The 13,210-nt window shown below is 55.7% G+C and overlaps 5 protein-coding genes across 5 annotated transcripts; 4 read left to right on the top strand and 1 right to left on the bottom strand.

Annotated features, from left to right (window-relative positions):
* Nucleotides 1-641: 641 nt before the first annotated feature.
* On the top strand, nucleotides 642-2,891 carry ACRALDRAFT_2039138 (uncharacterized protein; the record flags this gene model as incomplete). The annotated part of the gene is made up of 3 exons (XM_071020933.1): nucleotides 642-778; nucleotides 885-2,562; nucleotides 2,817-2,891. 3 exons carry the CDS (start codon nucleotides 642-644, stop codon nucleotides 2,889-2,891), a joined length of 1,890 nt encoding a protein of 629 aa, XP_070879532.1.
* A 558-nt stretch (nucleotides 2,892-3,449) lies between these two features.
* Nucleotides 3,450-5,366, top strand: ACRALDRAFT_1059701 (uncharacterized protein). Its single transcript, XM_071016086.1, has 4 exons — nucleotides 3,450-3,602; nucleotides 3,805-3,966; nucleotides 4,155-4,925; nucleotides 5,049-5,366. The coding sequence occupies exons 2-4, from the start codon at nucleotides 3,882-3,884 to the stop codon at nucleotides 5,162-5,164; spliced, it is 972 nt and encodes a 323-aa protein (XP_070879531.1). The 5' UTR covers nucleotides 3,450-3,602; nucleotides 3,805-3,881; the 3' UTR covers nucleotides 5,165-5,366.
* Nucleotides 5,367-6,027: 661 nt separating this feature from the next.
* ACRALDRAFT_2039136 (uncharacterized protein) lies at nucleotides 6,028-7,874 on the top strand (the record flags this gene model as incomplete). Its single annotated transcript, XM_071020932.1, has 6 exons — nucleotides 6,028-6,141; nucleotides 6,203-6,244; nucleotides 6,346-7,067; nucleotides 7,165-7,376; nucleotides 7,488-7,723; nucleotides 7,854-7,874. The coding sequence occupies 6 exons, from the start codon at nucleotides 6,028-6,030 to the stop codon at nucleotides 7,872-7,874; spliced, it is 1,347 nt and encodes a 448-aa protein (XP_070879530.1).
* A 164-nt stretch (nucleotides 7,875-8,038) lies between these two features.
* Nucleotides 8,039-10,872, bottom strand: ACRALDRAFT_1025529 (uncharacterized protein; the record flags this gene model as incomplete). Its single annotated transcript, XM_071014757.1, has 3 exons — nucleotides 8,039-10,613; nucleotides 10,679-10,791; nucleotides 10,855-10,872. 3 exons carry the CDS (start codon nucleotides 10,870-10,872, stop codon nucleotides 8,039-8,041), a joined length of 2,706 nt encoding a protein of 901 aa, XP_070879529.1.
* A 506-nt stretch (nucleotides 10,873-11,378) lies between these two features.
* On the top strand, nucleotides 11,379-12,759 carry ACRALDRAFT_2092899 (uncharacterized protein; the record flags this gene model as incomplete). Its single annotated transcript, XM_071022610.1, has 4 exons — nucleotides 11,379-11,483; nucleotides 11,560-11,722; nucleotides 11,794-12,104; nucleotides 12,178-12,759. 4 exons carry the CDS (start codon nucleotides 11,379-11,381, stop codon nucleotides 12,757-12,759), a joined length of 1,161 nt encoding a protein of 386 aa, XP_070879528.1.
* Nucleotides 12,760-13,210: the final 451 nt, after the last annotated feature.

The following is a 13,210-nucleotide window of genomic DNA, read 5'->3' as shown; positions in this document are numbered from 1 at the left end:
CTTTCTTCCCCCCGCATTTAGAAACTGGTCACCTCCGATTCTCCGCTGATGGATGTCGACTACTGATCCTTCCCATATTCTGACACCCCACACCCCTGCAACCCTATAAGTAGAATTGCAGTGCAGCCCCCGTCATCCTCTCCCAGAATCTTACTCTGGGCGCTCCATCGATCGGATCGTTCCGGGTTAAGGATTGTATTGCCTCAATCGAGCTACCGACACGGGATAAAAGGCCCAACACCTACATCGCCGTCCTGTTCAGTGGGGTGGACAGCCTTTCAGCGTTTCTTACAGTAACCCATTCGAATACCAGCTCCATTTACCCGCCCTTGATCTGCTTCGCTTCCTCTTCTTCCGAAGGAACGGACTCCATTTTTGCCGAGACTCGTTTTTGCCATGACCTCAAAATAGAGTCACTGGCAGGGTCTGTGCTGTTGCCTCTCAATTGATTACTAAAAATCTCCGAGACGTCTTACGTCTCTCAGAGAAGAATCCAAGGACGCTAACTTCCGGCCCGTTGGACTCCTCGCTCAAAACGCGGGTTTCCATTCCTGGATGCGGGCACTTGTGGGAAATGCTTCCAATCGTGAATCTCCAAAGGCCTGGACTTTGGTCACGGCGAAACCTCACCTCGGTCAATCATGTCGTCCGCCAACTTGGCCGGAAAAGATTCGACTACAGCAGGACCTTCACAGTCGCACGATACAGACGGTTCTCAGAAGAAGAAGCGGGCTAGGACAAGCAGGCCGAAGGTCAAGACGGGCTGTCATAACTGCAAGTATGTGCACTGATACTCTCATGTTCTTTAAAAAAGAATGAATCGATTTCCCCGACCCAGGGTGGTGGGACTGTCCTCCCACGATTCTCTAACCAGCTCCGACTAGACAACGTCGAATAAAATGCGACGAGAAACGTCCTGCATGTACGCAGTGTGTCCGCTCGAAGAAGGCCTGCACTGGATATCCTCCCCCTCCGCGAAGCGCTAGACCCCATGAAGTCCTCGCCATCGCGCCAAAGCCTCTCGCTGCAACTGGAACCCCGTCCAGTGCGCCTCCCCATCTCCCTCTCGCTCGCCCGCCACCTCGGAGGGCACGGAAGTCACAGGAGAGGCAACACGAGACGGTGACGCCGCACGCGCCCGTTTCTTCTCGCGCATCTGTGTCGTTTTTGTATCGCCCCTCGGAGACTTTGTTTCTGTCGCCGCATGAAGGGCTGTACTTCCAACTGTTCAGGATGCACACGGCCGACGAGTTGTCCGGCTACTTTGACTCGGTCTTCTGGACACGGACGGTGCTGCAAGAATGCCACACAGAAGACGCCATCCGACACGCAGTCGTTGCCCTGGGCGCCCTGTATAAGACGCTAGAGCAGTCCTCCGAATCGCCGCCGGGCTCCCCGACGAACCACAACCGCATGGATAGCGCCTGGAAGCACTGGGAGGTCGCCGTACGCCAGTATTCGAAAGCCATCAACGCGCTGGTTCGGTTGAATAGCCAGGAGCAACGGTCGCATCGGGTACTCCTCATGGCGAGCGTGCTTCTTGGCTGCTTCGACTCGTTCATTGGCGACCACAAGCAGGGCATCCGGCAGATTCAAAACGGCCTGGGGCTGCTTGAAAAGCTGCGTGCCGAGAGGAGGAGGAGGTCCCCCCTTTCCGGGTCCGAGGAACCCGTGGAAGAGGAGCTCGTCACAATGTTCACGCGGCTGGCGATCCAGGCCAAATCTTACGACATGGCGTTTCACTTTCCCCAGCCGTACGTCATCCGGCTCACGCCTTCGGCAACCGAGCAGGCCCGGTCACCACCTTCAGAGGCATGCGGTTCGCCGTCGTCGGCGGCCTCGGACTCCCTTATTTCCCGCTTCTCTTTTCCCAGTCGTTTCACGTCCCTGATGGAAGCCCGGCACGCCTGGGACAAGCTTCTCGAGGGGATGATGAGATTCACAGAAACCATGTTCAACCACGCCCATGCCAGCGGCAGCAACAACCCCATGGGGATCCTCCCCAAGGAGCTGCAGCAATATGGGTTGAGCTTCAGGGGTCACCTCGACGCATGGTGCGAAGCTTTCGAACCCATCCTCCAGTCCCGGGGGTTGCCCGGGGTTACACATCAAGAAAAAGCCGGTATTGCGGTTCTCAAGATGTTCCAGATCATGAGCCAGATTCTGTACCTGATGACTTTCAGCGCCAGCGAGTCGCAGTTTGACGTTTTCCAGCCGCAGTTCGAGACGATTGTGGGCCTGGCACTCGAAGTGGTGGGCGACGAAGAGCGGAGGGCTGCAGCCAAGAGGTGTCCAGACCCATCGCAGTGTTATCACCGGCGGCACGACCGGACTACGCCGACGGGCCACATCAAGCCCAGCTTCAGCGCGGACCTGGGCATCGTGCCTCCGCTTTTCGTGGTGGCGACCAAGTGCAGGAACCCGGTGACCCGGCGGCAGGCGATCCAGCTACTGCGCAGCAGCGCGCGGAGGGAGGCCATGTGGGACAGCGAACTGACGGCGCGGATCGGGGACTGGATCGCGACCATCGAGGAAGAAGGCGCCGCTGGATTGCCCACGGCGGTGCACCCGTGGCATGGCGGTCACGCGCCGATCCCCGAGGAGAAGCGGGTCATGGTCAGAGCTGTCGACTTTGACCTTCGCGCTCGGTCGGCGAGGCTGCAGGTTGGCACGAGGGGGATCACTCCGGGTTCGCCTGACATGCGATCTCGCGTGACGCAGATTCGGTGGTAGGGTCCCTCGGACTCCTGCTTTCGTGGAGCGTGCTTCAATTTTTTGATATATCTCGCTCCACAGGCATCTTTGATTATGTACAGGTGCATCATGACTTTAGATGGTTCTTTCTGGAAGTCCCTACACGATGGTATCTTCCTCTCTTAACATACAAATAAGAGCTCGGCGCTTGGGAAAAAGCATGAGGGGCGTTTCCTGGATTTAGGAGACGGAAAAAGGAATGCGATACTGGGATAGGAAGCGAAAACGAAACAGCTTGTTTGATATTTATGGGAGGATAAACCGAAATAATTATCACATTGTGCGCTCTCCTTTCTGGTGTTTTGAAATCGCGCTGTGCATTGGTGAAAGGTCGATGCCGGCAGCTTGGACGCCACAGTGCAACGTCAGGTGTTTGTGTGTGTGGAAAATGCACCGTGGGAATTTCCTAAAGTGGTATAGCTGAGAGGGGCACTGAAGGGTTTTTCTGGAGACCATTGCTGACCGCTTCTTCTCTCCACTCAGGTATCGGTACCTGTCCAAGATAAGTCCCTATTCGTACCTCAGTACCTTATTACATGGACGACCCTTGGATCCCCTGACGATTTCAACACGTGAAACCTTGGGCTCTCACCCTCGATGAGTATCCTAATTCGTACTAACTGGTTCTCCAATTTAATGAAACTGGTGTGAGAAGCCGTGAAAAAAAGAGGAAAAAATACCAAAAAAAAGAAAAAGTTTCTTCGCTCCTGGCTTGGCTTTTGTTACTCCCCGTGTTGTGTGTTGTGTGTTGTGAAGAAACTCCAACCAGTGCCTTTAGAGCTCAGGGCTCCATCCCCCGGATCGATCCCAACCTAGTCGGTGAAGAAACCTTTCAAAAACAGGGCTCAGTAAGTTTTTGTATTTATTTTTCTCTTTTCTCCCCAGCGCACACATACCTATTCTACCCCTCGGAATTCTGCAGAGCTTCTCTTGTCTGGGTAAGAATCGAATTCCTTGTTGGTGGTTGTCCACGATCGCGGCAATATGTGCACTTAAAATACGAGAGGCGCATATTAAAAAGAAGCCTGTCAACTGATTGGATTTTCACAGATACTCGCTACACCTCAACACACACCACCCTATACATAATATCACCTTCATAGCCCGGAAGACCTCAGCCCGTTACCATGACTTCCATCGAGGATAGCCCCGTCACCTACGAGCAGCTCGCCGACATTGAGCGCGAGTTTGAGGACGTTGAGACTGAAATCCGTGAGTTGGCTTTTTTTATCCGTTCATCATTCCATCATGTCATTCTTGTTTCTCTGGTCTGTGATGCACGCGGCTTGACAGGAATATTTTGTTTTATTGCATTGCATTTCAAGGCCATGAACCTCTGTTTTCTTGCGAATCTCACCATCCCCTTGTCCACTTTTCACACGTTACTGACTTTATTCAAGTCCGCCAACAATATGAGATGACACGCCCCCTCTACGAGAAGCGCCAGGCTCTCATCTCGCAGATCCCCAACTTCTGGCCCCTGGTCATGGAGGCGTCGCCGCCCGAGATTGACGAGCACATCCAGCCCCTCGACTCGGCGGTGCTCCTGTCGTCGCTCGTGTCCATCTCGGTGCGGCGGTTCGCCATCGATGACGGCGGCAAGGGCGACCCGCGCTGCGTAGCCATCCGCTTCGAGTTCACCGAGAACGAGTACTTCGAGGACAAGGTCCTGGAGAAGAAGTTCTGGTACCGCTACTCGGACGACTACACCGGCCTGGTCAGCGAGCCGGTGGAGATCCGGTGGAAGGAGGGCAAGGACCTCACCGACGGCCTGCTGGCCGCCGTCAAGAAGGTGTGGGACGAGGGCGACGGCCCGCAGCCCAAGAAGACGGGCGGCAAGGGCAAGAAGGAGAAGGCGCCCCTGACGGCCTCGCAGCAGGCGCTCAAGGAGAAGGCCGAGTCGATGGGCCTCGGCGGCATCTCCTTCTTCGCCTGGTTCGGCTTCATCGGCGCGCGCATCACCGAGGAGGAGAGCAAGGCCAACCTGGCCAAGGAGAGGGAGCAGATCAAGCTGCGGCTGGAGGGCAAGGAGGTGCCCAAGGACGACGAGGAGGAAGAGGACGACGAGGATGACGACTTTTTCGACGACGACCTTGAGATCTTCCCCGAGGGAGACGACCTGGCGCAGTCTATCGTTTTGGACCTTTGGCCTGACGCGCTCAAGTACTACAGTACGTTGATTTTCGCGTCCCCTTCTTCCGCCTCTTCCGTCACGTCGTAGGCCCTCTCCTCGGGGCACATTCACGGTTTTGGGATGCTGGGCTAACCCTGGGCGCGTGTGCGCCTCGTTGTAGTGCAAGCGCAGGAACAGGAGCAGCTGGCTAGCGATATGGAGATTGAGTCTGATGAGGATGAGAACGAGGGCGAGGGCGAAGGTGACGAGAGGCCTCCCAAGAAGCAAAAGGCCTAAGGAGGGCCGGGCCAGAGGGAAAAGGACGAATAATTTAAAACTAAAAATCAGGCGTGGGTATGAGAGCGAGCGAGGGTTGATGTAGGGACGCTGGGGCAGACTTCCTGCTCGTCCTGCCAATTTGACACCTTTGGCCCCTGGGGGGCCACCACCTTATAGATCTCACGTTAAATACGTTCACTGTATTTGTGTTTTGCCTCGGGGAGCCTCGTCGTCTAGTACTTCGCAATAGGTCGGTGATCCACTCAGGCCGAATGGCTGATCGGGTCTCTGATGCCCGTAGTCAGTACGTTGCCAACCGCCCGTAGTGTAGAGCGCCGAAGCGGAGACAGTGTCGGGGTTCGGAGGTCCCGCACAGTCTGCGGACGTACCAAAGACTTGTTACTTGTACCGTACAGTATCTCGGGCTGTTGATTCGCCGTTTCTCTGATGATGTCACTTGTGTCCTTATACCCAGTGAGATCTGGGGTAACTCGATGACATCAACGTAGCTTTTTCTTGTATACATGATACGATACGCTCTAGGTAATGGCGTGCCGGGAACTCTCACATCGAACAGTCACGTCTGACATGCATTTGTAATTAGATTGTCTGCATCGCGTTACATCCCCCAATGGCGTTTAATATCTCCGGGTCAACAATCGAGTAGGACGGACACGTTGATCGACGGAAATCCCATCAACTACCGAGTAAACATACCCTCATTTCAGGACTTGGGAATGAGGCCTCTCTCATCTCCTATCAGAGCACGAATATTCGTACGCCCCAGCGTGAACACCTCGTCTTTAGTCTCGCTATCGCAAGTCAAAGCTCGGTCAGCTTCAACATCTTCATCCGCACCGACATCGACGTCTCCATCCGCCATGGCGACACCGTACAAGATTCATGTCCCGGTCAACGATACCGGTCTTTTGAAGTTTCCTCAGAATGAAGCCGCTGCCAACACTACGTCGGAACTACTTCAGAAGGACCTTGAGGTGCGCGATGCTTCCCATGTCTCGAGTCGTTAGTGGTTCGTCAAAACTTACGCACCTCCAGACTCACCACGTCTTCTTCAACACTTCAGGATTCCACAACCATGTAACTAACTCGCCCCGTCCACTCTTCGTCCCCAGCCGGCTCTCCCGCCTACACTAAAAACCAATGCTGACCCACAATCCCTCCCCCCCAACCCGCTGCAGATCGTCCACCAACTCCTCTCCCTCTACGGCACAGGTGCAGACGACAAAGCCATTCGCAAATCCTTCGCCCATAATGAAACCTACCAGTGGCCGGTCCAAAAAACCAACCCGGATGTGGTCGACGAGCTCACCGCCGACTGGGCCACCGCAGCCCCCAAATACCTAGGCCGCGGGAAACACTACCCAGACTTCCTCCTCTTCTTCCAGCGCGAGATCGACCGTCGAGACGGCGACTTCACCGCCGTGATATCCGAGTTCCTGCTCCGCGGTGACGCCCGCGCAGACGACCTCCTCCAGCGCCTACACGCCGGCTTCCTCCACCCGCTGATCCAGTTCATGTACGGCCTTGAATGGCGCCAGCCCGCCATCGTCGCCGCCGGTCTCGCCCAGACTGCCGTCCACCAGAACCGCCTGGGAGCCGTCCTGGAGCGGAGCGAGCGAGAGGCCCGCGCGGAACCCATGCCCACCCTGGAGGAGCTCTATCGGGGTATCCGCGCCGACGAGAGACTGAGGGCTGCGCCGCACGTGGATGATGCGAATAAGATCTACGACGGCATCCTTGTCCGGGCGCCCGATGCCATGGTGGAGTCTACGACGCGTGTCAGGGTCGCCCCGGAGGAGGTCGAGGAGCGTACCGCCGAGATGTTCGAGACGGCAATCTGGGCTGCTGCAGGTGCGGCGCTGCGGCCTGGAAAAGAGGCCAAGTGGGATTTCTTCCTCATGTGAGTCCTTGAGTCTCTTCCCCGTCGCTTCGTCATTCTTTGTTTCTCCTCTTCCCCTTCTTTGCCAATGGAGATAATTAACGTGTACATCGAAAAGGCACCATATCAACTCGGCTCCTTTTTACATCACTGTCAACAATCAGCCCTGGATCCCCGCCGAGACGAAAGCCCGCCTCCTCGAATGGAAGATCCGCCTGGACCTAGTCGAGTACGCAGCCCGCGCGTCTCCTCCCATCCGATTCGACGACGTCAAGACGTACCGCCCCAAGGACGTCGATGAGGGGAAGCAGCTCGTTTCCCATCCCAACGGTAGGTGACAGATGTTTCCCTTCTTCTGCCATGCCGCCGTCCCGCTCTCGTGCCCCTAGGCTCTCGCGAGACTTCTTGCATGTTGCGATGATCTGACAAACCTATCGATAGATCTTTTCCCGCGCTACCATGTTATCCAGGAAGACGGACATGTAATCAAGCTCGCCCGGTCCTTGGAGATTTGCAAAGAGATGATCGACGCGAAATTCAAGGATAAGCACTGGGTCAAAATCAAGGGAGACGACGTCTGGCTGAAGCTGCAGTATATGCTTCTTGATGGCACAGAATACCCGCAGGATAATTCATCTAGATGGGTTCGCAGTGCCGGCTTCGATGAGGCGTGGAAGGTAAATAAGGACTCCTTTCCCCCCCCCACTTTCCCCCTTTCCCCCTTTCCCTTTTTCGCCTCGTCTGTTCAGCTTTGCTTCATATCGCGTCCTCCCATCTCCTCGGGCTTCTGACTGACACTTGTGGTAGGACGTTCCCGACCGCAAATAAACAAAACATTCGCCCAAACTTCCAATTCAATGCTGGGTGCCCCGGGAAGTTTGGCGGGATTCGGATCTAAGGAGTGGTCCATCCTGGAGGTGCCATTCCATGTGAATAGTTGCACATTTAATATCAATTCGGGTATATCAGATTGCCTTATGCGGCGGGCTGGTCTACGAATCTAACCCAATCCAACTTCCCGCGTCCGAATCGTCCTCCTTCCCATCAGTAACCACATCGTTTATTGTAGCAGGGACAATGGTTGGCTGTTGCTTCGCCGCATCGTCTGAGCCCCCCTCGAGAGCCAATTTATCGTTGCCCACCCGGCACTTCGACTGAGCGAGGAGGTAATCGACCATGTAAATGTTGTCGTCGGCCAGCCTCCTAATCTCGTCCCGGGTCCGTGTGACGGCCCGCGATAGCAGTCTCAGCTCCACATCTACTTTGCCCCTGTTCTGCATGAGCCAAGTTCCGTGATTGTCCAGGATCGCCTTGATCCACAGCAGGCAGAACTCCATGTGTGGCGTTTCCTCCGTCTGCGTCGCGACGAAGCGAGCGAGCCGCGACACGTAAACCACCGGCAAACCCTGTACTACCAGCGAGATGTCGGGGTACGGTATGGCGAGGAAAACGCGCTGGAGCAAGCTCGTCTCGTTGAGCCGGAACGCCATGACGAGCGCCTTGAGGTAGTCCTTCTGGTCGAGAACCTCCAGTGTCGATGCCGGCGTGACCTCCATGTCTAGGTCGAACGGGTCAAAGTTCCGGAGGTTGTCTACGCTGTAGACGAGGAGGCCTTCCGTCGATGCGGCACAAAAGGCATCTCCGGCCGGGGAAAAGGAAAGCCCCGTGACCCGAACTTCCGGCATCCTTTTCCTGGCCGACGGGTCCCCGCCACGCTTGGAGCCGGGAAGCGACCTGTCCTTCCGGTTCTCCCTGTCCGACTCCTCGCCCTGATCGTCGATCATGTCCTCTGGGCCAGCCTCCGTGAGCAGCTTGCTGTTCAAGAACTCTTGCGTCCCGGACAGCGATAGGTTGATGCTAACCGTGAATTTCTTGAGAAGGACCATGGTGTGCACAGAGTACAGGCAGATGTACTTGCTGTTTCCTGCCGCAAGGAGACATGACCCATCAGTGCTATACTGTATCGTGTTGAAGCTCTTGGTGCCCGCAACGTTCGCCGCGGTGCGACGGTCGGTGGCTTTGCGACCGCCGGACACGTCCCGCCGGCCATCCAGCCCGGATACTTGTTCAGCATCCGTGATGTTCCAGAATGTCAGCTGGCCGTCCAATGTCGAGACGGCGAGCTGCAGCGAATCCGGGCGCACGGCGATGTCGAGGATGTCGGCCTGGAGCTGCAGGGGTTCGCTGGTTTGTGTCCGGTTGAAAATGGACCAGATGCGCGCGGTCCGGTCCCAGCTACCACTGATGAGGGAGTCGCCATTGGGCGTGAAAGCCAGAGCCGACACCGGTCCTTCGTGACCGGACAGCTGGTCGAGGAGCTGGCCCGTCTGGACCGACCAGATGTGGATGTCAAACGAGTCCAGAGAGCCAGCCGCCACCACTTCACCGCTGGGATCCACCGCCATGCAGGAAAAGGACAACCTCGTCGGTGCCGTGAACGTCCGGAAGTTTCTGTACCGGATGAGGTCCCAAGCCCTCACAGACCCGTCCAGACTGGATGTGAAAAGCACGTTTCCCTTTTTAGCAAACTCGCAAGCCGTGACGCCGCTGGTGTGCTCGGTGAAAGTGACGATGCAGAATCCCGATTCAACGTCCCAGACCTTGATCTTTCCGTCGTCGGCCACGGTGACTATTCTTTGGCCGTCGGGCGAGTAGACGAGCGAATTCATCGAGTCGAAATGGCCTTGTTGTTTCAGGATGTAGGACTCGGACTGCCATTCCCATACCAGAAGCTGGCCGAGTTTCGCTGCGCCGAATGCCAGCCACTCGCCGCTCTTGTTGATGGTCACGAAATCAATCTCGTTTTGCGAGATGTTGAGCGTGTGAATCATGTTGAAGTCGGGCAGTTCGTACAGGCCGAAGAGGCCGTTGGAGAAACCGGCCACGAGCAAATTCGACTCGGGATGAAACGCTGCGCACTTGACGGAGGCATTATTTTGGAGGAAATAGTGCCGGTTGACGATCCTCCACCGCATGTCGGCCTCGTCGGCGTCCACCATTTCGTTGTCATCGCCCACCTTGGCGACATACTTCCAGTCGAACACCGCGCCGTCCTTGCTGACAGTATAAATCGTCTCTTGATCTGCAGAAAACCAAGCACCCACCACGCCCTGCTTGTGACCGGCGAGTACGGTAGGTACGAAGCCTTCTTCCGGATGGAGACTCCATATCCTGGCCGTCAGATCTTTTGACGCACTAAGAAAGAACCGAGAATCGCTAGACCACTCCAGATGGCGTACGTCGTCAAAATGCTGAGTGTGGGTGTGGTGTCTGACAAACGGAGCAAAGTCGAGCACCCCGTCCGGGTTCGTGTCGGGTGTCGAAGGGACATGCCAAACTTCGATCTTGCGGCCGATCCCAACGGCGAAGTGTCGTCCAGATGGCGAGAACGCAAGAGCAGTCACTTTGCCGCGGAAAGAGAAGTGATAGATGGCTATCCTTCGAAGGACGTTGGTCAGAATGGCATGGCCATCCTCGTCTATGGAGAGGAGTAGGTTGCCACGAGGTGTGAGGCCGAGCCGCGCGATGTTCTTTCGATGAGCGAAGGGTAGAGTATGCGACTTGTTACTGCAATGTCGAGGTCAGTATGTTGGATTCATCTCAGGACCACGTCAGGAAAAGCCATTGCATACTTGACAAGGTCGAACACAGTTACTCTGTTGCCCACTGGCGAGAAGAGATGGGTGCCATCGGGGTTGAACAGCAGGTTGCCCTGGCAGTAGACCGTGCCCAGCAAGTTTGAAAACTGAGAAAAGGTAAGTCAGTATCAATGTGACTGGTGTTAGAGACTTAAGACGGCTAATGGTACCTTAAAATCTGTCTTCATGATCACCGTCCCACCATATCCTCAACTCGTCGAACAATCAAGGGCTTGGAGCTTGTTTTTGCGATCCGAAGAAAGCTGTCGCATTCTCTTTCCTCAATCTCGTCGGTGAAATTCCTTATCGATAAAGAAAAATCAGCGGGGTCGGATGATAGTTGTTCCAGATCTTGATCCATGCACCCACCCGCATTCTCCACTTTGGAATGCACAGACCTCTACTGACTAACTTTTTCGCTTGTTCCCCAGGGAGCCATAGGAAATTTGGATGGGGAAGCTTCTCCTGATTGACTGCCCCTGAAGCATTGGGACAGGCACCGTTCTTCCACCCCAAATTCCCAAACCCACTCCACGCCCATTCCCGACTAACTTTTGACCGCTCCTCGGCCACGTCTCTACCGCGTGCATCTCTCGCTCCGCTCTCAATATCCACTTCCGTCCATTTTAGTTGCCGTCTCTCAACTTGAACCTCAACCGTACACGTCCTGTCTTCCAGAGAAGACTTGTTCACAATGTCTGCTCCTACCGCCGAGAGCGCCTCGCCCATTGGCATTGCCAACCTCCCTAACCAGCGGCATAAGATTGTCGCTAAACGGGGTGCTGGCTTTACCATTATGGTGAGCTCCTTTCAGAATTTCTACGCCAACGTGGTCACGGTAGGGAGGGAACGGGTGGCTAACGTTACGCGTCCAGGTTGCTGGCGAATCGGGCCTAGGAAAGACCACTTTCATCAACACGCTCTTCTCGACAACGATCAAGAACTATGCCGACCACAAGAAGCGACACCAGAAGCAGGTCGACAAGACCGTCGAGATTGAGATCACCAAGGCCGAGCTGGAAGAGAAATTCTTCAAGGGTATGCGACTGTTTTCGCGTTCCAATGTCCGACGCTTTACTAGGTAAAACTGACAAAGAGTCCGCCTGTAGTTCGTCTGACCGTCATCGACACCCCTGGCTTCGGCGACTATGTCAACAACCGCGACTCTTGGATGCCCATCATCGAGTTCCTTGACGACCAGCACGAGTCCTACATGCTTCAGGAGCAGCAGCCTCGTCGCCAGGACAAGATCGACCTGCGCGTCCACGCCTGTCTATACTTCATTCGCCCTACCGGCCACACCCTGAAGCCCCTGGATATCGAAGTGATGAAGAGGCTCTGCTCGAGAGTCAATCTTATTCCCGTCATCGCCAAGGCCGATACTTTGAGCCCTGCCGACCTAGCCAAGTTCAAGCAAAGGGTACGTGTTTTCTTCTGTACCGTATTTCCTTACTTGACATCTTTGAGTACTAACATGTAGTTCTTCCAATCAGATCCGAGCTGTCATCGAGGCCCAGAACATCAAGATTTACCAGCCACCAATTGAGGAGGACGACGAGGCGGCCGCCCAGCACGCGCGGAGCCTCATGGCCGCCATGCCCTTCGCCGTCATCGGCTCCGAGAAGGACGTCAAGACCGGCGACGGCCGCATTGTCAAGGGCCGTCAATACTCGTGGGGTGTTGCCGAGGTGGAGAACGAGGACCACTGCGACTTCAAGAAGCTCCGCTCCATCCTGATCCGCACCCACATGCTCGATCTCATCCACACCACCGAAGAGCTCCACTACGAGGCCTACCGCGCCCAACAAATGGAGACACGCAAGTTCGGCGAGGCGCGTCCCCGCAAGCTCGACAACCCCAAGTTCAAGGAGGAGGAGGAGGCGCTGCGGAAACGCTTCACCGAGCAGGTCAAGATCGAGGAGCAGCGTTTCCGCCAGTGGGAGCAGAAGCTCATCGCCGAGCGCGATCGCCTCAACAAGGACCTCGAGCAGACCCACGCCCAAATCAAGCAGCTGGAGAGCGAGCTCGAGGCGATGCAAGGGTCCGGCGCCGTCCGCAGCCACGGCCGTCGCTAAACGCTCCTACGGCCGGACTTTGGGGGCTCATACCCTTTATTTCGACCCATAATCCCACGCCAGCCCTCTGGAGTCCCGTTTATGTTCCTCTCATCTGGGTGCAGGCTTGGAGTCGATGCTTCCGTTACTGGGCGCTCTCGTGGGTATGCTAGCTGGGTCACGGTTTCCAAGAGAAACCCGCGGCATGCGATGCCGAGTGAGATGGCTTCCCAAGGTGTGCTGGTCGTGGGGCGGTTTACCCTCACAAAAATTGCATCTCTTCTGACCAAGCGACGCCGAGGTTTCGCTTTTATTGCTTCTTGCCTCTTTGTTTTTCTTTCCCCCGTCTTTCAAGATGCAGCCAGTACCCCTTGCTCTCTACCTACCTAGCCAGTCACCTCTTAATTTTAAGGTACGATGTAATAGCAACTTCAATGATACCAAGAATAAGATGCAGCGCGACCTCCTATTA

Source organism: Sodiomyces alcalophilus (genome assembly GCF_042370955.1).
Source record: "Sodiomyces alcalophilus JCM 7366 unplaced genomic scaffold ACRALscaffold_1, whole genome shotgun sequence".
Classification (NCBI taxonomy): domain Eukaryota; kingdom Fungi; phylum Ascomycota; class Sordariomycetes; order Glomerellales; family Plectosphaerellaceae; genus Sodiomyces; species Sodiomyces alcalophilus.
This window is presented reverse-complemented; position numbering and strand designations above follow the sequence as displayed.